This window comes from Pleurodeles waltl, chromosome 1_1 (genome assembly GCF_031143425.1).
Source record: "Pleurodeles waltl isolate 20211129_DDA chromosome 1_1, aPleWal1.hap1.20221129, whole genome shotgun sequence".
Lineage (NCBI taxonomy): Eukaryota > Metazoa > Chordata > Amphibia > Caudata > Salamandridae > Pleurodeles > Pleurodeles waltl.
In genome coordinates, this window is record NC_090436.1 from 8,280,699 (window position 1) to 8,306,796 (window position 26,098).

General features: G+C 46.4%; 1 protein-coding gene across 2 annotated transcripts in view; it reads left to right on the plus strand.

Moving 5' to 3' along the window:
- Positions 1-26,098, plus strand: part of LOC138250423 (uncharacterized) — an 89,327-nt gene that overhangs the window by 52,937 nt on the left and 10,292 nt on the right. For both annotated transcript variants that reach the window (XM_069205341.1, XM_069205415.1), the window contains one exon: positions 1,679-1,844. In XM_069205341.1, the coding sequence (XP_069061442.1) occupies positions 1,679-1,844 (166 nt within the window). The remainder of the gene's footprint in view (positions 1-1,678; positions 1,845-26,098) is intronic.

Sequence of the window (26,098 nt, forward strand, 5' to 3'; positions counted from 1 at the left end):
CTTTCCCCCGCGCTGGCGCACAGATTGCTGGTTTAAGGGTGATGCAAGGGTATCTGCGATGTTGGCAGGATTGTTTTTGCTCAGGAAGGTGGCCCTTCCTGCACAAAAACAATCCAGAGAGGCATTTTCCTCTTTCTATGTGTGCTGCATTCCGCAGCACACATAGAAAGAGAAAAAATGAGACGAAAGAAAGATATTTTCCTCGTTGCTCCAGCCTGGGGAGGCGTACAGTTTTGACACATTCCCAGGTTTACAGAATCTTGTAAATCTGGGAATGTGTCAAACCCCATGGATGTCGCGTGGGAAAGCCCACTGCAGCGTCAAAGGTACACCTCCCTGGCACAGAGTATGGCAATGTAGCGACTTGCTCTGCGTTGCCTTACACCAAATGTAGGAGGCCGTGAAAAGCCACGCAAACTAGCTTTGCGTGGCCTTGTAGATAGGGGTCTTGCACTCTGTGCCGCCGGTCCGTCACAAAAAGTGAAGCACTGGAAGCACACGGGCGTGAAAATGTGCCCTCCAGTCTGCCCGTCCAATCGGTTCAAGGGAAGCAACCCAAACCTCATCTCCCAGAACACCGTGGGTTAGCAAATGAAAGCCCGGAACTAGAAACCTGATGACCTGACGGAGTAGAGATAGGTGGCAGCCTGATAGCCAGATCAATATTTTCTTTTTTTGTATAATGTATGTTGCTTTGATCATTTTCATCATAACTTGTACCTTTTCTTCAAAGTGCATATAAACATTCTAGAATCAGGATAACACTCATTGCCAACATATTCTGTCTTCCACCTGTAAGATTCCTGAAGCTGGTAAACTGAGTACAGTTAAATTTTGTAACAAACAGTCATTAGTTGCAGCGCCCTGGGACGGAAGAACTATCAAATGAATCACTATTAGAACTCAATTATGTGTGAGAAACATCCCTCAAAGGGGAATACAAAAGTTCTGTGAGTACCAAATGCTCCGAACTATTCCTAGGTCCATGTTACACAGGGTGGGGATGTGTATTTTGTTTGCCCTGATTTGCCTTTCAGCATCATATTTCCTGCAATATCCATTTCTAAGCATATCCATTTTTTGTTCTGTACCAAAAACCAGAGTTCTTGTTGTTTCTGTTACAGACTCAGTACACTGGTCCCTTTAGTCTACAACCTCATCACATGCTCTTGAGCGAGCGCCTGAAAACCAGTATTCAAATAATTATTTGCATAAAGGAGCATAAAATGCGCAAAAGAGCATAATATCTGAACAAGTGTGGTTCCCCAAGCTTTCAGTCACAACGTGCAGTGAACCCTCTCCTAAAATCAACGTCAGGTGCAATCCAGCCGCTGGTCACAGTGCGCAACTGATGAGACAAGAAATAGAATTGCTCTGGGTGCTACTTTTCTGTTCATTACTTCCAGATTTCTGTGTTCCAGAAATATCTCAGTATGTCTCACTCCGCACCTTCAGACAGGCCTTGCATTCAGAGATTGATTGTCCCACTTCTGTTATTGAGTTCTTCCTCCCAGTCATCCAGGGCTCTCTTCGCCTCCAGAAAAGGCCAAAGTATGATGTTATGTCTGATACTGAATGCTGAATTCCCCACTAGCGACAGAATGCTTGCAAGCCCCGCACTAATTTCTGTGTCTGACCTGTGATTTCACTGCCCTGTTTCTCCCATTGTCACCAATAGGCTTCTTCTCCCGTACGAACGTCACTTGAGAGGTGAGGAGCATATTCCTGTCTCCCCACCAGGGATGCTCAAACGTTGCTATCGAAGCATGTTCAAGGAGACCACAGCAGAAAAACTAGCGCCAGTCGTGAAAAAACCACGCCCTGTGGAGAGTCCATCATGGAAGGTAAGTCTTCGTTCCATTTGTTCACACTGATGGTTAAGTCTTCCAATGTCCTAACAGGTCAGTGATTCAGGAAGGCCGTTAGAGAAACGGCAAAGTTAGGAACATATCAGAGCAGTACTCCAGAAGGATAGAGGGACTTAGGCAGAGTCAGTCATGTGTACTGTTTCTCACATTTCGTCAGTGATGAATTTCTCCAGTTGATTACAAGCTTGTGTTATGGGAGAGCCTCATGTGCTTGATTCCCAGATTGTGAAATAGGTAACAACGCTCACTGGAAAGTTGAACAAAGTTCCAGGGCAAGCTCCCACTGAGTAGAATGCACAAACTCCGGTGCTGGTTTATAGAAACAAGGGTCAATGTAGTAAAAAGGGTGGGTTGGACCAGAGGGAGGTGTAACACGTGAGTGGCCGTTAATACTTTTATTTTAAAAGAACAATATACAGCCTTATTCATAAGAGGACAAGCCATTAACTGCCACTCGAGTCCAGGTCTGAACTCTGGCCTCCGCAGTCCAGCATGGTCAGGGGCCGTGCAGAGATGATTACATAGCACAGTTACTAATTGTAACTTACCTTTGTGAATGCCAAACGTAGTAAACTCAGGGGCATATTGAAGAGCCCCTAGCGCCACCTTAGCGCTGCCACAGCGTAATTGTTTTTACGCTAACGCAGCGCTAAGGTGGCTTTTTACAGACGCCGTAGTTACAAATTGGCGCAATGCATGCATTGCACCACTTTGTAACCCCTTGCACCATATTATCCCTGCGCCAGGCATAATGTATGCAAAGGGAGCGTTCCCCCGTTAGAAGAGACCAAAAATGGCGCAAAGAATCCAAAAGATGTCTTTGCTCCATTTTTAATGCATTTTTAGCCCCTGCACAGAGCAGTGTTAAAATGAGGCTCCCATTGTTTTCAATGGGACTCTAGAGCCATTATTTATACTATTTCAGCGCTGCATTTGCATCATTTTTACAATTATATTTTGTAAGTTTGCACCGCTTTTGCGTCACACAAATGCGGCGCTAAAAAAGTATAAATATTGTCCTAGGTGCTTTGCAGGATTAGCTTAATTTCTTTTAACGCTAATCCTGCAAAACGCCAAACTAGCATTAAAAATTCTGACAATTGTTCCTTTACTACAGCCATGGTGTGCCGTATCTTACATATGGCGCACACATGGTGGCATTAGGGGGCCACTAAGGTGCTCAGCAACAGTGGTGCTGCATATGATGAAGTGCCACTTTTCTAAAATTAGACTTAAGTCTTAGGGCCATATTTACAAGAAAGTGACACGCCACTAGTGACGCGCCACTTTTCTTGCGGCCCCCTTGCATCTCCTAACGCCACCATGGTAGCCCTGTATTTACAATACGGCACAGCATGGCGCATTTTAGGGGGCAATAGCGTAATTTTTTTGATGCTATTGTAACGCTATACTGGATTAGCGTAAAAACAATTACGCTAATCCAGTATAGTGTTAAGAGGCCCATTGAAAACAATGGGAGCCTCAGTGTCACGCCTGCTTTAAGCAGGCGTTAAATATGAAGCTAGAAATGGTGCAATTGAATCTTGTAGATTCCATTGCGCCATTTTTAGCAACCCTCTAACAAGGGAATGCCCCCTTTGCATACAGGATGCATATATTATGCATGATGTGGCGCAAAGTGTTTACTAGGGGGTGCAAACCTAGTTTGCGCCTCCTTGTATATATGGCGCTATGGTTGTGGCCCGTTAGTGTCACATTTGCAGCAAACAATTTGCCACAAATGTGCCACTAAGGGGCGCAAGAGCCTTGTAATTCTGGCCCTAAATTTACTACTTAAGTCTAAATTTATTACTTTTTTTGTTATTCATAAAGGTGAGTTACAATTGATAACTTTACTACTAGTTAACTTACTAGTAGTAAAGTTACCAGTAGTAAAGTTACTGCAAGTAAAATTACTAGTAATAATGTTACTAGTAGTAACTTTCCTTTGTGAATAGCAAAAAGTAGTAAACTTACACTTAAGTCTAACTTTAACGTTGTGAATCGGGCCCTCTATGTCCAAGCTTTACTTGGATCCAGTTCACCACCTCAAATCTGAGATCTGTAGCAGGACTACCTTTCTTTACAGTATGGCCAACAATACTACATCCAGTCTCTCTCATAAACACCAAGCTTTGTTTAAGCCCCAAACCTAAATTTCTTCCTCACATAAGCCTATACGAGGTTTCACCAGTGATAACATTAGCCATGGTATGGTATACCCATATCAACTTTCTGATAGCATCCATCCAAACCACACCCTTAAACCAAACTTTCTTTCAATACTCAGTTCCACCTCTCTACTTGCCGATTGATTTGTGGGTAATACATTATTATCACATGTAGCACACTCAGTCAGTCCAGGAATCTCTTCATTTCCACTGATACAACTTGCACACCATTGTCAATTACCAGCTTCGAATGCACTCCTTCTCTTTCCAAAAACACGACCAAAAATGTTATAACTGTCCTTGTTTTCACTTGCTTGACAAACTTGATCTCTGGTCAATGTGAGATATAATCGATCATAAGCAGTGTATATATTGAAACTGAATCCACTGTGTGAAATAGATCTGATATGTCGAGGGCGATCTTCTTCCGCAGCCTAAACAACTTTGTTACTTTAGTGATTCAGGCACGCTGCTGTTTTCTGCGACTTATCGCTTAGGCACAAGCTGTACACATTCTAAACATGGTCTTTACATCTCTGTACCATCCTAGCCACCAAAAATTGGCCCTTAGCCTCCTCTTCATGGCACTCAGTCCTACATGTCCTTTCTGTGTCATCTCCATCATCATTTACCTAAAAACTATTAGGACCACCAGTAAATTTTTTCTTCTCAAATCCCCAACCTGGTAAAATAATTCTCAATTTATTCCTTCAAAAGGCCTTGCTTCTAAACGTTGATCTTCCTAGATCACCATTTTTGGAAATATGTGCAGCCGTTTTTCAATACCTCATCATTTTCGGCTTCCTTCAACCCCGCCTCATGAGACACATGCCTTGACGTTACTTCACTCACTTTGGCTCCCACGCATTCCTCTACACTCTCATGTGTCTTGTTTCCACCCACCAGCAAATTGGACAAGTATGCTGTGGTGACATCCCTCAGTCCTGCAATGTATTCCATATTAAAGCCAAACTCTTCAAATTGAAACAGTCACTTGGCTATTTGGGGTGTTGTCTTTATGAGTGACATCACATCAACCGGTAAACGCTTCCTATTCCGCAAGTGAATCATTAGCCTTCGCCTTACTCACTACTCTGGATGCTTGAGCCACGGCTAGTTCCTTGATATCCCGCACATGCATTAACACAAGCCTTAAACCATAGTTACTCAAATCGTATCCCTGATTATGATTGTGTGGCCATTCATGTCGAATGGTTTCAAATATCAAACTAGACTCATCTCATCTTTCAACTTCACCAACTCACCCACGCTTTTAACTCCATACATTTTAACATCATTTTTTAGCAGTGCCCGCAGGTTGCATGTTTTGGTAGCACAGTCTACTACAAACTTTGCCTAGCACTCCACTAGCCCTAGGAACACGGAAAGCTGTTTCATTTGGTAGTACAGTGAACACCTTTGATAGTTTAACCAAATATTCCTTTAGTTTAATACCTTTGCAGTCAGTATGGTGACCCAAGTTGACGTGAAGTCCATAAGGCCCGACTCCAGTTCAGGTAGGTTCCCCAACATCATTTCGGAGAACACTGCTCCCGTTACCTGCTGAATCACTGTCATGCCTGTTTTTTTATTATTTCTTTATTGGCATTTTAGACTATGTTCATTTACGAAAAGGTCTTAATTTGCATGTAACATAACATCACAGGTGTCATGAGCTACTTCCTGTGTCACCATAGATATCAAGCAAGAGTTTAAGGCCACCATAACGAGGTGGCAATGTGGGAACCTGGGAAAAGAGTAGTCCCAACCCCGCAGGATAATCCCAGGATCTGCCAATTAAAGGAGTAACTATATAACAAGGATATCATCAAATATCAATGCAACTGTGCAGCACAAACAAACATCTGTCTGAAGCAAGCAGTCGGTGGTATGTATCATTTTATCAACAGAGTCCGGTGTGGGGAGAGAGTAGGGGCAGAGAGCGGGGGAGAGGTGGGGAGAGGAGAAGCACCCATGTCGAAACTGAGTTTCAGCAAGCAAGGGTAAGCAAGAATGGAAGAGAGGGAAATGCAAGGTCCGTGTGACGTGTAAGTAGTTATTTCAAGTTAGTAAGGTACTTTGCAATCAACAACATGCCCAATGGCTCAGCCCTATGTGGAATATCAACTGGGCGCCCTAAGGTAGGACACTTTGCTAGTGTCTGTCTATCTCAGGGGAGTGTAACTTCTCGGCTATGCGTTGTATGTACCGTCCCAAGCAACAATGGAAGCAGCAGTCCTTTGTAGCCCAGTATCGGATCATTGCCTCAGGCTCAGCTACTGCCCACTTGTGGATCGTTCTCAGCCAAGTAATTACTGTAGGGGGCGCGTGGCCTTCCACTGCATCGCAAGCAGTCGCTTATATAACACAGTCGCTAGGTAGTGAGTTTCAGACAGTGTTTATTGTGTTTGGTGCACGCCGCAATACCCAGCAGGCAAACCATCGCTCTCTGGGGAATTTGTACCTTCACAATGTCTGACACCAGTTCCATTACCTGATCCCATGTGTGTCGCAACGGGGGACACTTACAAACAATGTGAATGAACGTTGCAGCAGGTAAATTACTTCTAGGGCATTTGGCATGTGTCGCAGGAAACATCTTGCTGAGGCGATATGGGGTGAGACAAGTCTGATGCACATCATTGAATTGTGTATATTTCAGCCACGCATTGCGGGAGACTTGTTGAACTTGTTCAAGCGCCATGTTCCATTGTTGAGATGTGACTGTCATAGACAAAGAGTCCTCCCAGCGTTCCCTACTTCTAGACGGGGCCCCCTTTCCCTCCCGTAGTGCTATATATAAAGTTGAAATTGCCTTACGGCCCAAATCATGGGTTAGCATACATTGGAGTCCCAGGTGTATCGGTGGTTCCATTGGTCTCTGGTACCAGATGGCCATGACTCCTGCCCTGAGCCCCAAGGAACATAACAAATGGCCAGTTTCTATGTCAAATTGAGCACATATGTCGGGAAAAGAGAGTAGAGCACCCTCCTGGTACAACGCACCCAGTTGGGATAAACCAGCCTCATGCCATGGCGTTGAGTCATATATTTCAAGTAGCTTGTGCAAGGTTGGGAGGCTCCATAAAGGGATCTGGGGCGCATAGGGGTGTGCAGCTCTTTTGGTGTATATGTGGCGTTTCCATGTTTGTTTTGCTACCTGTAAGAGTATACTCCCCCCTCCGCTTGGTTTAGGTGGGGAAAAAAGCCATCCCAAAAGGTCTATATTCCTGAGGAGAGCTTTTACTATATTACCTTCTTCCGACACCACCCTTGTTAACCACTTCATTGGCCGCTGGAACTACTCTGCTGCGAACTACAAGTCAAGATCTGGGCCCCCCAGGTACCCTTTTGTGCCAGTGTATTGGAGAACCAATAATGACGCCCTTTTCCTTGCCTGGCCCCCATAAGGGTTGACACCAAGCCACGTAGGGTGGCAAAAAAAGATGTAGGCGGGAGCACCGGTATAGTTGCAAAGAAATATAATAGCCGTGGGAGGATCACCATCTTAGCGATTGACGCCCTCCCCATAGGCGATAATGGGAGACGCACCCAGAATTGCAGGGATTGGCGTAGAGATGCTAGCGCCCTCCCGTGGTTACAATCAAACCTGGTGTCCTGGTGCATCATAGGAATATTCTCGCTCCCCCGGATGTTGCATCCGCCAAACATCATGGAGGTCCATGGTCCTAGACCACTACCAAAAGTGTTTAGTGGTGTGTATGCTCGCTGTACCCAGCAAGGGAGGGAAAGATCTATCCCAGTCCGTATCTTGTATACAGTTGAAGTCCCCTCCCCACATCCCTGGTGCTTGTGGCATTAGGAGTGTGGTAGGTGTTAGGGTGTCTAGAAAAGCAGCTTGTGCTGTGTTTGGTGTATATACTGCTATTAAGTAAAATGGGCGTCCATCCAGGTTACCCTCGACTGGCACATAACGGCCCTTGGAATCCATCAAAACTCTTTCCTTCACAAAAGGGACCTCTGGAGCAACCCAGACAAGGGCCCCTCGTGCATAAGAGGAGTATCACTTATACCAGCCCCCCATCTCCTGCTTACCTTATCCAATTCACTCTTAGTAAGGTGAGTTTCCTGTAAACAGGCCATATGTATGTGTCGCCGACTGAGGTGTGCATATAACCTGTGTCTTCTGGCTACTGCAGCTATGTCCCTAACATTCCATGTAAGCACACTGTATGTAGAAGCCATAGGAAATAGGTAATTATGTCCATGTCCAGTCGGTTTCTAGCCCCACCCAGCCACACCCACCCCCACCCCCCCCAACCGCCACACCCTCCAACGAGGTCTCCAGGCAGCATAAAACAGAACAAAAAAAACCCAACTAGGTAAAAAACTCCCATTCCCCAGGCCTGGGCGTGATACAACCCCATGCCACGCTGCAACAAACTGGATACGCGATTAACAGCAAATACTTGCGTTCCAAGTTCAACAAGGGGAGTCATGTCCAATTGAAAGTATCTGATGGTGTCAGTGTGTTCCCTTTCGGATTCTAAGTCTGTGTGCAGACCAGCTCCACGGGAGGTCTTCCAGACCAAGTGCATCCCTGGTGCTCGTTCCAATGCAGTCAAAAGGTTTAGTGACGCTATAGGTCTTCTGCAGAGTGGGGTGTGACCCGTGGGCCCAGGTGTGGAAATACAGTGGAAGAAGAGGAAACCCCAGTGTCTGAACCAGAGTCCAAAGTCCGTTCGGTGTGTAGTGAAGCAAAGGGATTAGTAGTGCAAAGCGATGCTTCTTGTACTGCTTGCGCTTGAGCTGCTTCCATTTGATCTTTACTCGGCTCTGACTTGAGTGCTCTCTTTCTCCGAGATGGTCTCTTAGACATGAGCCATTGCATGTTCTCCGTGGTCTCTTCCGGTGATCCTGCTAGATTTTTAGCGTGCAGCCACGTCCAGATGTCTTCCGGAGAGTGGAAAAAGTGGGTCTGCTCCACATCAGTCATGCGGAGCTTTACCAGGTATAGCAGGGCATACTTCAAATTTACTTCGCGCAGGCGTAACTTGACCTTGGTGTAGGAATTTTGTTAACGCTGCACTGTCAAGGTGAAATCTGGATAAGCTGTGATCATGCAATCTTCATATTTCCATGGCCCCTTGGTTCGGAACCTCTGTAGGAGGAGGTCCCTGTCTCGGTAGTTAAGCAGACGGGCCATTAATGGTCGTGGTGGGGGCCACCCCGGGATGCGATGTGCTCGCTCTATGGAGAAGAAGTTCGGGACTGCTCTCTCCAGCACAGTGTCAGTAAGCCAGTTCTCTAGGAATAATTCTGCACTGGTACCTTCTGCATGCTCCTGAAAGCCAACAAAGCGGATGTTATTTGGGCAAGAGCGTCCTTCTGTGTCCTCTGCTCTGCGTTGGAATGTAGCCACCTCTTCCTCCATTCGCTTTAGCTGATCCTTCATTTGCTGGACTGACGGGCCCATAACATCTAGGGTTGACTCCGTGTCACCAACCCTATCGGCTAGTTTGCGATGATCTGCTCGCTGGGTTTCCAAAGTGGATTTCTTGTCTGATATGGCCTGTAGAACCTTGTCAGATTGCATGGAATGAGCTGCCAGTGTGACTTCTAGGTGTTGTAGACCGCATGGTACTTTTTCCGGGGGACTGGAGGGCGCCCTGTTCTCAGGCGCCTCCACTGGCAGTGGCTTGATGGCTCTGGTCTTCCCCTTCATGTTTGATGTACTGATAACCGAGGAAATAATGGGGTATTCGACCCGTTAGCCACCTCTTCCTGTGAGGGAAACAGCACTGCGGGCCCCCAGGCCTTTAAAATCCAGCAGCTATAGAGCACTCAGCGTGAGTGGGGAGGCCTTTCAATATATCTTCAGTGCGATCACCTGTGTCTTCCCTGATAGTCCTCCGCCTCCGGTGGAAAATCTGTAGCTGCTCTGCCCTCCCTGGCACTGCCGAGTTTCAGACGGGAGGGGACTGTTGTAGGAAAGTACCATCTTGCCTGGCATGTTACCCCCATATTTCACTGTATATATGTTGTTTTAGTGTATGTGTCACTGGGACCCTGCCAGGCATATAATTCCCTAGTATATGGTACTGAGGTACCCAGGGTATTGGGGTTCCAGGAGATCCCTATGGGCTGCAGCATTTCTTTTGCCACCCGTAGGGAGCTCTGACAATTCTTACACAGGCCTGCCACTGCAGCCTGAGTGAAATAACGTCCACGTTATTTCACAGCCATTTACCACTGCACTTAAGTAACTTATAAGTCACCTATATGTCCAACCTTTACCTGGTAAAGGTTGGGTGCTAAGTTACTTATTGTGTGGGCACCCTGGCACTAGCCAAGGTGCCCCCACATTGTTCAGGGCAAATTCCCCAGACTTTGTGAGTGCGGGGACACCATTACACGCGTGCACTGTACATAGGTCACTACCTATGTACAGCGTCACAATGGTAACTTCGAACATGGCCATGTAACATGTCTAAGATCATGGAATTGTCCCCCCAATGCCATTCTGGCATTGGGGGGACAATTCCATGATCCCCCGGGTCTCTAGCACAGAACCCGGGTACTGCCAAACTGCCTTTCCGGGGTCTCCACTGCAGCTGCTGCTGCAGCCAACCCAACAGACAGGTTTCTGCCCTCCTGGGGTCCAGGCAGCCCTGGCCCAGGAAGGCAGAACAAAGGACTTCCTCTGAGAGAGGGTGTAACACCCTCTCCCTTTGGAAATATGTGTGAAGGCTGGGGAGGAGTAGCCTCCCCCAGCCTCTGGAAATGCTTTGATGGGCACAGATGGTGCCCATCTCTGCATAAGCCAGTCTACACCGGTTTAGGGATCCCCCAGCCCTGCTCTGGCGCGAAACTAGACAAAGGGAAGGGGAGTGACCACTCCCCTGACCTGCACCTCCCAGGGGAGGTGCCCAGAGCTCCTCCAGTGTGTCCCAGACCTCTGCCATCTTGGAAACAGAGGTGTCTGTGGCACACTGGACTGCTCTGAGTGGCCAGTACCAGCAGGTGACGTCAGAGGCTCCTTCTGATAGGCTCTTACCTCTCTTGGTAGCCAATCCTCCTTCCTAGGTAGCCAAACCTCCTTTTCTGGCTATTTAAGCTCTCTGCTTTGGGGATCTCACCAGATAACGAATGCAAGAGCTCATCAGAGTTCCTCTGCATCTCCCTCTTCACCTTCTACCAAAGGATCGACCGCTGACTGCTCAGGACGCCTGCAAAACCGCAACAAAGTAGCAAGACGACTACTAGCAACCTTGTATCGCTTCATCCTGCCGGCTTTCTCGACTGTTTCCAGGTGGTGCATGCTCTGGGGGTAGCCTGCCTCCTCTCTGCACCAGGAGCTCTGAAGAAATCTCCCGTGGGTCGATGGAATCTTCCCGCTGCAACCGCAGGCAACAAAAGGCTGCATCACCGGTCCTCTGGGTTCCATCTCAGAATGACGAGCGTGGTCCCTGGAACTCAGCAACTCTGTCCAAGTAACTCCCACAGTCCAGTGACTCTTCAGTCCAAGTTTGGTGGAGGTAAGTCCTTGCCTCCCCACGCTAGACTGCATTGCTGGGTACCACGTGATTTGCAGCTGCTCCGTCTCCTGTGCACTCTTGCAGGATTTCCTTCGTGCACAGCCAAGCCTGGGTCCCCGACACTCTAACCTGCAGTGCACAACCTTCCGAGTTGTCCTCCGGCGTCATGGGACTCCCTTTTGTGACTTCGGGTGGACTCCGGTTCACTTTTCTTCTAAGTGCCTGTTCAGGTACTTCTGCGGGTGCTGCCTGCTTCTGTGAGGGCTCCCTACGTTGCTGGGCGCCCCCTCTGTCTCCTCATCCAAGTGGCGACATCCTGGTCCCTCCTGGGCCACAGCAGCATCCAAAAAACCCTAACTGCGACCCTTGCAACTAGCAAGGCTTTTTTGCAGTCTTTCTGCATGGGAACACCTCTGCAAGCTTCTTCACGACGTGGGACATCCGTCCTCCAAAGGGAAAGTTCCTAGTCCTCTTCGTTCTTGCAGAACAGTAAGCTTCTTCCAACAGGTGGCAGCTTCCTTGCACCCTCAGCTGGCATTTCCTGGGCTCCTGCCCACTCTCGACACTGTCGCAACTCTTGGACTTTGGTCCGCTTGTCTTACAGGTACTCAGGTCCGGAAATCCACTGTTGTTGCATTGCTGGTGTTTGTTCTCCCTGCAGAATCCCCCTATCACGACTTCTGTGCTCTCTGGGGGTAGTAGGTGCACTTTACACCTACCTTTCTGGATCTTGGGGTGGGCTATTTTTCTAACCCTCACTGTTTTCTTACAGTCCCGGCGACCCTCTACAATCTCACATAGGTTTGGGGTCCATTCGTGGTTCGCATTCCACTTTTGGAGTATATGGTTTGTGTTGCCCCTATACCTATGTGCTCCTATTGCAATCTACTGTAACTTTACATTGCTTGCATTACTTCCTTTTGCTATTACTGCATATTTTTGGTATTGTGTACATATATCTTGTGTATATTTGGCATCCTCATACTGAGGGTACTCACTGAGATACTTTTGGCATATTGTCATAAAAATAAAGTACCTTTATTTTTAGTATATCTGTGTATTGTGTTTTCTTATGATATTGTGCATATGACACTAGTGGTACTGTAGGAGCTTCACTCGTCTCCTAGTTCAGCCTAAGCTGCTTTGCCATAGCTACCTTCTATCAGCCTAAGCTGCTAGAAACACGTCTTCTACACTAATAAGGGATAACTGGACCTGGCACAAGGTGTAAGTACCTCTGGTACCCACTACAAGCCAGGCCAGGCTCTTACACCTGTCAGCAGCCACCGCAGGGGCCCAGCCACTGCGCCATCCTCTTCTGCGCCAGCCCTATCCGGCCGCCACCTAGTACCAGGGCAGGCCGCTCTATCATTGAGTTGTCTCCTGGGGTCTGTGCTAGTGTCACCGGCAGCTGGGCCCCATCAAGGACCACCGCCGGTCACCCTTGAGGCCCAAATAGCGCGTCGTCCTCCTCCTCTGGAACCCCTCAGCCACAACTCCTCCCTAAGCCCAGCCGGACCGCGTCCCCTCCTTACGCATGAGAGCCTCCATCTGTCCGGGCCTGAAAACATCCAGCCCGTCACTTCACTTCAGAGACCTGCATATCTGTAGCGGGCAGAGGTGTCTCCAAATGCCAGGGGGCCTCACAATGTGCGCCGCGGGGCCCAGGCACCGTGCCCCTCTCTCCGATCTCTCGCTGCTCTCCCTCCGGACAGGCCGAGCCAAGCGGTCTTCGTTCACAGCCCGCCCTCTCGCTCACCTACAACACAGGGAGCCGTCTACCGGTTGTCCCCCAGGTTCCCCAGGGGTGTCCACAGGGCAAGCTCGTCCTCACACACTGTCATTGGGGCCAAATAACACCAATTGGGAAGGATTATTAGAGGGCTCACACAGAGCTTCACGATCAGCGATCCAGCGCGGTCGCCATCTTGGCCACGCTCCCCTGTCATGTCTGGTATAAACACTAATAACACTGATGTTGTCTGCCCTCGTCATTGTTATCATTCCTAGAACTGAGAGAGTGTCAAGTTATTCAGATAACGACCTAGATATAACTTCCGATGTGACTCCCAGTCTGGAACAAGTGTTCACTTATCATAATGTCAAGGCCATCAAAAGAACACCCATAAATAAACTATCAAAAGTATGTTGTCCAAATTGACGTCCCTTCACCTCCCATTTTTTTAAAGATGTGTCTAAAAAACTTCTTCTGGGACCTGTAATCTATGTTCAGTATTCCAGGACCTATGTCAGAGGTTTCATCCCTGATAATAATGTAGTATTTAGGGATCACCCTTGTCCCCATAAGTGGAGGGAAACGTGAACTAGAGCACGACGCAGATCTCAGATATAGATGAGCGCAGCACCAGATTCCATCTCGACGTAAGAAGCCACCACGGAGACTCCCTGAGGCTCTGTAAAGCATTCTATTCTGCCTTCACCAACTGGTGCCAGAATTGTGTTGTCGCACAGACGCAACCTCCTAGCTTTTGCCATTGTGCTTGAAATAGCTAATAAGCTCTTTCGAACAGACAACAAACTCTGTTGTCCAGGTGTGCACACCTCCTCCGAATCAGAGGCTTATTATGTATTCAGCTGCTAGAACTAGCGTAGCGCTTAGAGATAGCACAGTGAGGGGTGTAGGAGCTATGAATTGTGATGTTACAATCTTTCCCTGTTTTACTGTTTTATATCTTCTGTGATATTACCAACATTATGTGTACTAGATCTTGCCATTTTAATATAATTATTTAAAACAAATATGTTGAAATACATATTCCATTTCTAGTGACCTTGACTGAGTGAATCCTTAATGACGATCTTTTGGATTACTACTGCTCCCTGTTACTAACCCAAAACCATTGACACCGCCTCATTTATGTTGTGGGTCAGGTTCTGTAGAGCTACAATAACCTGTTTTTCACATTCAGCACTGGTGTATTGAACTTAGTTCACCTGTGTCACCTGTGGGTGTGAAAAAACCTTGTAGACCTGAATCAAAGACTCAGTTTATGCAACAAGGTAATCAACACCATTCATGCCTAATGTGCACTTATTTCCTTTATTGGTGAGGCCTATTTCCTTCTAGATTGCGAGAACCGCTTTCAGTGCTCGACCATGCTTGTTCAAATCTTTTCCATAAACTAGAATGTCTTGATGGAAATGAGCAACATTTTGATCCCAAAAGCTGGTGTATCACTCTCTTGAATACTGAAGATGCCAATCCAAAGGGCGAACGGCAGAACCTAAATGCCTTTTCATTAGTGATGAAGGATGTTAATGGTTTGGAGGTGTCCTTAAGCACTCTCTGGTGATAAGCCGAGAAGAGATCCAGTGTTGTGAACAGAGTTCCCCCTTACACAGTCCCTAACAAGTCGTTGCTATTTAAGAGTGGATAGCTGTCAATCCAAATGTTGTGACTGAGATCTTTATTGTCCACACATATGCAGATCCTACCCCCATACTTCTGTGCAATCACAATTGAAGCCAACCATTCTGAGGCCCCTATTGCTTCAATGATCTTTTCCCTACCAAAGTTTTTCAGTTGTGCTTTAACTCTGCTCATAAGGCCAGGGATACTTTCCTTACCTTGTATACGTTTGGCACAGCTTCCCAATACAATAGACTTTGTGTTTGAATCCCTTCAGTAACCCACACTCACTGCATAACACTTCAGGGTACTTCTCTCTCCAGACTTCATGCACACTCACCACTGCACTCTTTTTCTTCAGTATAACGAAGGCTGAGGTTATAAGCGTTTCAGGTTGCTGTGGCCATCCCAATAAACACCCCATCTTTAGCTGCATACATCTTTGATAGAATCTCACTCACCATAAACCCAAGCTCCGCTTTATAGTAGCTCACTACTTCTATCCTCTTCCTCTCATACACCATTAGCTTGATCTCTGATTCTTTCCAGATCTCTCCCTGGATGTGCACATGCATCATCTCCTCTGTAATTTAAGTGTAGCGTGCACCTGAATCAGCCATAATCCTTGATACTTCCCCCTTTATTTTTATACTGCAAAAGGAGGTATCTTGGCCACCCTCTATGCCATAGTACTCATAGTGCGAGCACGAGCAGCAAGCGCGAGCACAAAGCGGCAGCACGTGACACCCTACACTCTTGTCATCTTCATCATGGCTTGCTGAGGGTTTATTTGCTCACGCTTGTATCCTCAAGGCCAGGTAGGCCTAGGTCAGTCCTACTTCAGTAAATTTGACATTTTGAAATCTCCCTTTTTTTTGGTGCATTGCACCTCTACGCAAAGTTTCCCTTTTGATTTTTCATTCACCTAGATGCGCAATGTCTTCTTTTCCCTCCTCTTCCTCAACACTATACTCTCTACGGCTGTGTTAGGTTAGCTCCAGGGCCTGGCCCTCCTGTAGTTTTCTCCTCTTATCACCAGTGAAATGAGGCAAACGTAAACACCTGTGTGGGCAGTAACGTTCTATTACAAGGGTGCCAGCCCTGTGAGTGCTCTCACATTAAAGAAGTGCCCACCACAGACCAATTGCGGCCGGATATTGCTTTGGACAAGAGGGTGGGGGAATTGGGGGGGGGGGGCATTTTCCTGACAATTGGTGATGTGCTGCAACCCTACTCAAAAGTGCAGGTACTGAACCTTTCAAGGTACTGAAGCCTTCCAAGAAGTTGTACTACTGAACCCTTCACGGTACTGCACCCTTTTCAGAAGTGCTAGTACTGAACACTTGTAGGAGGCTGGACTGGCTTGTAGAGAGTACCAAGGGGTACTTGCACCTTGCACCAGGCCCAGTTATCCCTTATTAGTGTATAGGGTGTCTAGCAGCTTAGGCTGATAGATAATGGTAGCTTAGCAGAGCAGCTTAGGCTGAAATAGGAGACGTGTGAAGCTACTACAGTACCACAAGTGTCACTTGCACAATATCATAAGAAAACACAATACACAGTTATACTAAAAATAAAGGTACTTTATTTTTATGACAATATGCCAAAGTATCTTAGAGTGTACCCTCAGTGAGAGGATAGGAAATATACACAAGATATATATACACAATAGCAAAAATATGCAGTATAGTCTTAGAAAACAGTGCAAACAATGTATAGTTACAATAGGATGCAATGGGAACACATAGGGATAGGGACAACACAAACCATATACTCCAAAAGTGGAATGCGAACCACGAATGGACCCCAAACCTATGTGACCTTGTAGAGGATCGCTGGTACTATTAGAAAATAGTGAGAGTTAGAAAAATAACCCTCCCCAAGACCCTGAAAAGTGAGTGCAAAGTGCACTGAAGTTCCCCCAAGGACAAAGAAGTCGTGATAGAGGAATAATGCAGGAAAGACACAAACCAACAATGCAACAACGATGGATTTCCAATCTAGGGTACCTGTGGAACAAGGGGACCAAGTCCAAAAGTCACAAGCAAGTCGGAGATGGGCATATGCCCAGGAAATGCCAGCTGTGGGTGCAAAGAAGCTTCTACTGGACAGAAGAAGCTGAGGTTTCTGCAGGAACTAAAAGGGCTAGAGACTTCCCCTTTGGTGGACAGATCCCTCTCGCCGTGAAGAATTGTGCAAAAGTGTTTTCCCGCCGAAAGAACGCCAACAAGCCTTGCTACCTGCAAATCATGCAGTTAGCGTTTTTGGACGCTGCTGTGGCCCAGGAGGGACCAGGAGGTCGCAAATTGGACCAGGAGAGAGAGGGGACGTCGAGCAAGACAAAGAACCCTCTCAGCAGCAGGTAGCACCCGGAGAAGTGCCAGAAATAGGCACTACGAGGATGCGTGAAACGGTGCTCACCCGAAGTTACACAAAGGAGTCCCACGTCGCCGGAGACCAACTTAGAAAGTCGTGCAATGCAGGTTAGGGTGCCGTGGACCCAGGCTTGGCTGTGCACGAAGGATTTCCGCCGGAAGTGCACAGGGGCCGGAGTAGCTGCAAAAGTCGCGGTTCCCAGCAATGCAGTCTAGCAAGGTGAGGCAAGGACTTACCTCCACCAAACTTGGACTGAAGAGTCACTGGAATGTGGGAGTCACTTGGACAGAGTTTCTGGATTCGAGGGACCTCGCTCGTCGTGCTGAGAGGAGACCCAAGGGACCGGTAATGCAGCTTTTTGGTGCCTGCGGTTGCAGGGGGAAGATTCCGTCGACCCACGGGAGATTTCTTCGGAGCTTCTAGTGCAGAGAGGAGGCAGACTACCCCCACAGCATGCACCACCAGGAAAACAGTCGAGAAGGCGGCAGGATCAGCGTTACAGAGTTGCAGTAGTCGTCTTAGCTACTATGTTGCAGTTTTGCAGGCTTCCAGCGCGGTCAGCAGTCGATTCCTTGGCAGAAGGTGAAGAGAGAGATGCAGAGGAACTCGGATGAGCTCTTGCATTCGTTATCTAAAGTTTCCCCAGAGACAGAGACCCTAAATAGCCAGAAAAGAGGGTTTGGCTACTTAGGAGAGAGGATAGGCTAGCAACACCTGAAGGAGCCTATCACAAGGAGTCTCTGACGTCACCTGGTGGCACTGGCCACTCAGAGCAGTCCAGTGTGCCAGCAGCACCTCTGTTTCCAAGATGGCAGAGGTCTGGAGCACACTGGAGGAGCTCTGGACACCTCCCAGGGGAGGTGCAGGTCAGGGGAGTGGTCACTCCCCTTTCCTTTGTCCAGTTTCGCACCAGAGCAGGGCTAAGGGGTCCCCTGAACCGGTGTAGACTGGCGTATGCAGAATTGGGCACATCTGTGCCCAAGAAAGCATTTCCAGAGGCTGGGGGAGGCTACTCCTCCCCTGCCTTCACACCATTTTCCAAAGGGAGAGGGTGTAACACCCTCTTTCAGAGGAAGTCCTTTGTTCTGCCATCCTGGGACAAGCCTGGCTTGACCCCAGGAGGGCAGAAACCTGTCTGAGGGGTTGGCAGCAGCAGCAGCTGCAGTGAAACCCCAGGAAAGGCAGTTTGGCAGTACCAGGGTCTGTGCTACAGACCACTGGGATCATGGAATTGTGCCAACAATGCCAGGATGGCATAGAGGGGGCAATTCCATGATCTTAGACATGTTACATGGCCATATTCGGAGTTACCATTGTGAAGCTACATATAGGTAGTGACCTATATGTAGTGCACGCGTGTAATGGTGTCCCCGCACTCACAAAGTTCAGGGAATTGGCTCTGAACAATGTGGGGGCACCTTGGCTAGTGCCAGGGTGCCCTCACACTAAGTAACTTTGCACCTAACATTTACCAGGTAAAGGTTAGACATATACAGGGAGTGCAGAATTATTAGGCAAGTTGTATTTTTGAGGATTAATTTTATTATTGAACAACAACCATGTTCTCAATGAACCCAAAAAACTCATTAATATCAAAGCTGAATATTTTTGGAAGTAGTTTTTAGTTTGTTTTTAGTTTTAGCTATGTTAGGGGGATATCTGTGTGTGCAGGTGACTATTACTGTGCATAATTATTAGGCAACTTAACAAAAAACAAATATATACCCATTTCAATTATTTATTATTACCAGTGAAACCAATATAACATCTCAACATTCACAAATATACATTTCTGACATTCAAAAACAAAACAAAAACAAATCAGTGACCAATATAGCCACCTTTCTTTGCAAGGACACTCAAAAGCCTGCCATCCATGGATTCTGTCAGTGTTTTGATCTGTTCACCATCAACATTGCGTGCAGCAGCAACCACAGCCTCCCAGACACTGTTCAGAGAAGTGTACTGTTTTCCCTCCTTGTAAATCTCACATTTGATGATGGACCACAGGTTCTCAATGGGGTTCAGATCAGGTGAACAAGGAGGCCATGTCATTAGATTTCCTTCTTTTATACCCTTTCTTGCCAGCCACGCTGTGGAGTACTTGGACGTGTGTGATGGAGCATTGTCCTGCATGAAAATCATGTTTTTCTTGAAGGATCCAGACTTCTTCCTGTACCACTGCTTGAAGAAGGTGTCTACCAGGAACTGGCAGTAGGACTGGGAGTTGAGCTTGACTCCATCCTCAACCCGAAAAGGCCCCACAAGCTCATCTTTGATGATACCAGCCCAAACCAGTACTCCACCTCCACCTTGCTGGCGTCTGAGTCGGACTGGAGCTCTCTGCCCTTTACCAATCCAGCCACGGGCCCATCCATCTGGCCCATCAAGACTCACTCTCATTTCATCAGTCCATAAAACCTTAGAAAATCAGTCTTGAGATATTTCTTGGCCCAGTCTCGACGTTTCAGCTTGTGTGTCTTGTTCAGTGGTGGTCGTCTTTCAGCCTTTCTTACCTTGGCCATGTCTCTGAGTATTGCACACCTTGTGCTTTTGGGCACTCCAGTGATGTTGCAGCTCTGAAATATGGCCAAACTGGTGGCAAGTGGCATCGTGGCAGCTGCACGCTTGACTTTTCTCAGTTCATGGGCAGTTATTTTGCGCCTTGGTTTTTCCACACGCTTCTTGCGACCCTGTTGACTATTTTGAATGAAACGCTTGATTGTTCGATGATCACGCTTCAGAAGCTTTGCAATTTTAAGAGTGCTGCATCCCTCTGCAAGATATCTCACTATTTTTGACTTTTCTGAGCCTGTCAAGTCCTTCTTTTGACCCATTTTGCCAAAGGAAAGGAAGTTGCCTAATAATTATGCACACCTGATATAGGGTGTTGATGTCATTAGACCACACCCCTTCTCATTACAGAGATGCACATCACCTAATATGCTTAATTGGTAGTAGGCTTTCGAGCCTATACAGCTTGGAGTAAGACAACATGCATAAAGAGGATGATGTGGTCAAAATACTCATTTGCCTAATAATTCTGCACTCCCTGTAGGTGACTTATAAGTTACTTAAGTGCAGTGTAAAATGGCTGTGAAATAACGTGGACGTTATTTCACTCAGACTGCGGTGGCAGGCCTGTGTAAGAATTGTCAGAGCTCCCTATGGGTGGCAAAAGAAATGCTGCAGCCCATAGGGATCTCCTGGAACCCCAATACCCTGGGTACCTCAGTACCATATACTAGGGAATTATAAGGGTGTTCCAGTAAGCCAATGTAAATTGGTAAAATTGGTCACTAGCCTGTTAGTGACAATTTAGAAAGAAATGAGAGAGCATAACCACTGAGGTTCTGATTAGCAGAGCCTCAGTGAGACAGTTAGTCACTACACAGGTAACACATTCAGGCACACTTATGAGCACTGGGGCCCTGGTGAACAGGGTCCCAGTGACACATACAACTAAAACAACATATATACAGTGAAAAATGGGAGTAACATGCCAGGCAAGATGGTACTTTCCTACACAACCCCCCCCCAAACGAAGGACAATAAGACTAGCCATGACCTGATGAGTCTTCATTGTCTAAGTGGAAATATCTGGAGAGTCCATCTGCATTGGAGTGGCTACTCCCAGGTCTATGTTCCACTGTATAGTCCATTCCCTGTAGGGATATGGACCACCTCAACAATTTAGGATTTTCACCTTTCATTTGTTTTAGCCAAAGTAGAGGTTTGTGGTCTGTCTGAACAATGAAGTGAGTGCCAAACAGGTATGGCCTCAACTTCTTCAGAGCCCAGACCACAGCAAAGGCCTCCCTCTCTATGGCAGACCAACGCTTTTCTCTAGGGGTCAACCTCCTACTAATAAAAGCAACAGGTTGATCCTGGCCCTCAGAATTAAGTTGTGATAGGACTGCCCCTACTCCTAATTCAGATGCATCAGTTTGGACATAGACTTTTTTAGAGTAACAAGGGCTTTTCAGGACAGGTGCAGAGCACATGGCCTGCTTCAGCTCCTCAAAAGCTGTCTGACAGTTTGCTGTCCATAATACCTTTTTAGGCATTTTCTTGGATGTGAGGTCATTAAGAGGGGCTGCAATGGAGCCATCATTCTTAATGAACCTCCTGTAATACCCAGTGAGGCCTAGGAAGGCTCCCACTTGAGTCTGAGTGGTAGGGGGAACCCAATCAATAATTGTTTGGATTTTCCCCTGAAGTGGTGCAATCTGTTCCCCACCAACAAGGTGTCCCAGATAAACCACCTTACGCTGCCCTATCTGGCACTTTGAAGCCTTGATAGTGAGGCCTGCCTTTTGCAGGGCCTCCAAAACTTTCCATAGGTGGACCAGGTGATCATCCCAGCTGGAGCTAAAGACAGCTATATCGTCTAAATATGCTGCACTGAAAGCTTCCAGCCCTTGCAGGACTGTATTCACCAACCTCTGAAAAGTGGCAGGTGCATTTTTCAAACCAAAAGGCATTACAGTAAACTGGTAATGGCCTCCAATGGTTGAAAATGCAGTTTTAGGTTTAGCATCTTCTGACAATTTGATCTGCCAATACCCTGCAGTCAAATCAAAAGTGCTTAGATACTTGGCAGATGCCAGTGTATCTATGAGCTCATCTGCCCTGGGTATAGGGTGAGCATCAGTTTTGGTTACCAGGTTGAGACCTCTATAGTCTACACAAAACCGCATTTCCTTCTTTCCATCTTTGGAATGGGATTTTGGTACAAGTACCACAGGAGAAGCCCATGGACTTTCAGAGTGCTCAACCACTCCTAGTTCTAACATTTTCTGTACCTCTTGCTTTATGCAGTCCCTGACATGGTCAGGCTGCCTATAGATCTTACTTTTGACAGGTAAACTGTCTCCAGTATCTGTAGTGTGCTCACACCAAGAAGTGGTACCTGGCACAGTAGAGAAGAGTTCATAGAATTGATCTAGGAGATTTATGCAATGGTCTTTCTGCTCAGCAGTAAGACAATCAGCCAAAACTACACCTTCCACAAGAGCATCTTGTTCTGTGGAAGAGAAGAGATCAGGTAGAGGATCACTGTCTTCTTCCTGTCCCTCATCAGTTGCCATGAGCAGGGTGAGATCAGCCCTGTCATAGTAGGGTTTCAGGCGGTTTACATGGAGTACCCTAAGGAGACTCCTTGCAGTGCCTAAGTCAACTAAATAGGTGACTTCACCCTTTTTCTCAACAATGGTGTGGGGACCACTCCATTTATCTTGGAGTGCTCTTGGGGCCACAGGCTCCAAGACCCACACTTTTTGCCCTGGTTTGTACTGAACCAATACTCGACAAAGTATACACACAGTTCCAAAATCAGAGAGAAAGATCGAGGGTTATAGTTGTAAAGCCAGGTTTCCAGAAACAAAAAGGTGGAAGGAAAAAAGGGGGGGAGCAATATGCTCGAAGCAAGAGCCCTCACTCACCATCCGGTGACATGCTTCATCATAGGGCTATGCTCCTCGTCAGGCTGGCACTGCAATGCCTGACGGGCCCCACAGAGGGGCTCTTTGCCGGAGATCTTTAGGCAGTTGGTGTAAAGCCGGTCAGATGATGAAAAAAGAGGATTGGTATGGAAAAGATTAAAAATGACTAGGGGTAAAACAACTATTTATTCAGATATTTAAACCCCTGGCATGGTTAAAAACATCGTTTAGGGATATGGTAAAATAATGTATACAATCCCTAGACTCAAAAATGTAAAAAAATGTCACTAGAAATTCAAGTAAAAAAAGGGGTACAAAAAATCAGAGTACACAGAATCACCGTGATACTCAATCAAGGGGTCAACATGTTTCTCGCTATATTGAGTTGAAATTGATCTCATGCGATTCTTCAGGACCTATTTACGTACCTAATCCTTTATGAAAACTGCTTTGTGCATTAATTTATTCAAAACCTAAAAGGTAAAACAAAGGAAACCAACGTCAAAGGATAACCTATTCAGCAACAGTTATATTAATCACTGTACCTGATAGGTTGTTATATAACCTCGTGAGAACGCCATACAAGAACGATTGTGACTTGTGCCCAAATGTGCCTAAGTGAATACACACAAAAACATCTAAAGTGCTGATAGAAAAATTAAATATTTTGCTCACCCTCCAAGTATTACTGGTGGGCCCCCTCTGGGAAGTAGCAGGCTCTAAATTCTATTATGAACTGAATATATGCATACACAAAGAGAGAAAGAGCAGTTTAAAAACCGTATGATAATTGGTAGGATTATTATCTCATCATGGACATGTCCGACTTGGTTTTAGTCCTTCTTTTGTCTTTGTACCTGTCTTGGCTTGCAGTCCCCTTTCACTCTTTATTATCTCCGGGCATTTAAAACGAACCCCATTCGAACACAACTTTGTATTCCGGGGAACGAGACGGCTCACAGGTGAACCAACGCTTGTGGTTCGATGTCAAGTAAGTGCCGTTTCGGCGTTTTACGATCGCCGTTATTGATGCACGCTTTCATGCCTCTGTCTTGAGCTTCATGTACATAATTGTTTACGAAGCTTCATTATTTTGGTTCGAGCGCTAGCCAGTATACGCGAGCTCCGCGCCTTCACAGACACGGGCGGGACGCGTTCCTGATTTGATACGCCCCGCCCAGCAGGCTTTTCCTCTCAGTGTGGCTATCTACTGACTACCTTTGTTGAAATATACACACAATAGGGACAAGGCTGTAAGCGTCTCACCTATTCTTTTCTAACTCCGAACCCCTTGATATATGTTATGTTTTCACTAATTAAGTGATATGACGGATATCGGCTATGAATGATCTGGCGGCTGGCCAACACTGCTGTTGTAGTTTGTAGTTTTTTGTTTTTTCGACTAGAGGGTACCCTGTAACCTAAGAACTTCACTTCACTGAATATTATTTGTAGCTACCCTCGTTTTGCAATCGTGCGTTTTCCCTATCATGTGTTCTTTCTAGCGGTTTGATAACAATTCACCAGCTATATTTTGTGTGAGAGGCAAGTAGTGACATGTCCATGATGAGATAATAATCCTACCAATTATCATACGGTTTTTAAACTGCTCTTTCTCTCTTTGTGTATGCATATATTCAGTTCATAATGGAATTTAGAGCCTGCTACCTCCCAGAGGGGGCCCACCAGTAATACTTGGAGGGTGAGCAAAATATTTAATTTTTTTATCAGCACTTTAGATGTTTTTGTGTGTATTCACTTAGGCACATTTGGGCACAAGTCACAATCGTTCTTGTATGGCGTTCTCACGAGGTTATATAACAACCTATCAGGTACAGTGATTAATATAACTGTTGCTGAATAGGTTATCCTTTGACGTTGGTTTCCTTTGTTTTACCTTTTAGGTTTTGAATAAATTAATGCACAAAGCAGTTTTCATAAAGGATTAGGTACGTAAATAGGTCCTGAAGAATCGCATGAGATCAATTTCAACTCAATATAGCGAGAAACATGTTGATCCCTTGATTGAGTATCACAGTGATTCTGTGTACTCTGATTTTTTGTACCCCTTTTTTTACTTGAATTTCTAGTGAAAATTGTTTAAATTTTTGAGTCTAGGGATTGTATACATTATTTTACCATATCCCTAAACGATCTTTTTAACCATGCCAGGGGTTTAAATATCTGAATAAATAGTTTTTTTACCCCTAGTCATTTTTAATCTTTTCCATACCAATCCTCTTTTTTCATCATCTGACCGGCTTTACACCAACTGCCTAAAGATCTCCGGCAAAGAGCCCCTCTGTGGGGCCCGTCAGGCATTGCAGTGCCGGCCTGACGAGGAGCATAGCCCTATGATGAAGCATGTCACCGGATGGTGAGTGAGGGCTCTTGCTTCGAGCATATTGCTCCCCCCCTTTTTTCCTTCCACCTTTTTGTTTCTGGAAACCTGGCTTTACAACTATAACCCTCGATCTTTCTCTCTGATTTTGGAACTGTGTGTATACTTTGTCGAGTATATAATTGGAAGACATACACACTGGACCAGGAGTTATTCGTTTTTTCTCCAAATCTCCCGTTCTGCCCCTCCTTTTTTAAATTGATTGTACTGAACCAAAACAGCCTTCTGATCATGCCATTGCTTCTGGAGCTCTTGGCTGGCCTGAAGGTTTTTACTGGCCTTTTTCATGTACTCAGCCATCCTTGATCTGAGGCCAAGTACATAATCCACAATATCCTGCTTAGGAGCTTTTAAAGGTTGTTCCCAACCCTCCTTTACAAGTGTGAGTGGACCCCTAACAGGGTGTCCAAAAAGAAGTTCAAAGGGGCTGAAGCCCACTCCTTTCTGGGGTACCTCCCTGTAGGCAAAAAGGAGGCATGGTAACAGGATATCCCATCTCCTGCTGAGTTTTTCATGGAGACCCATAATCATGCCTTTGAGAGTTTTGTTAAATCTCTCCACCAGTCCATTTGTTTGTGGATGATAGGGTGTAGTGAACTTGTAAGTTACACCACACTCCTTCCACATGGCCTTTAAGTATGCAGACATGAAATTGCTTCCCCTGTCTGATACTACTTCCTTTGGGAAGCCCACCCTGGAAAATATTCCTAGGAGGGCCTTTGCCACTGCAGGAGCTGTAGTGGTCCTTAAAGGAATAGCTTCAGGATATCTTGTGGCATGGTCCACTACCACCAAGATAAACCTATTGCCTGAAGCAGTAGGAGGGTCAAGGGGGCCAACTATGTCAACCTCTACCCTTTCAAAAGGAACCCCAACCACAGGCAGTGGAATAAGGGGTGCATTTGGAGTGCCACCTGTCTTGCCACTGGCTTGACAGGTTTCACAGGACTTACAAAAATCTTTTGTGTC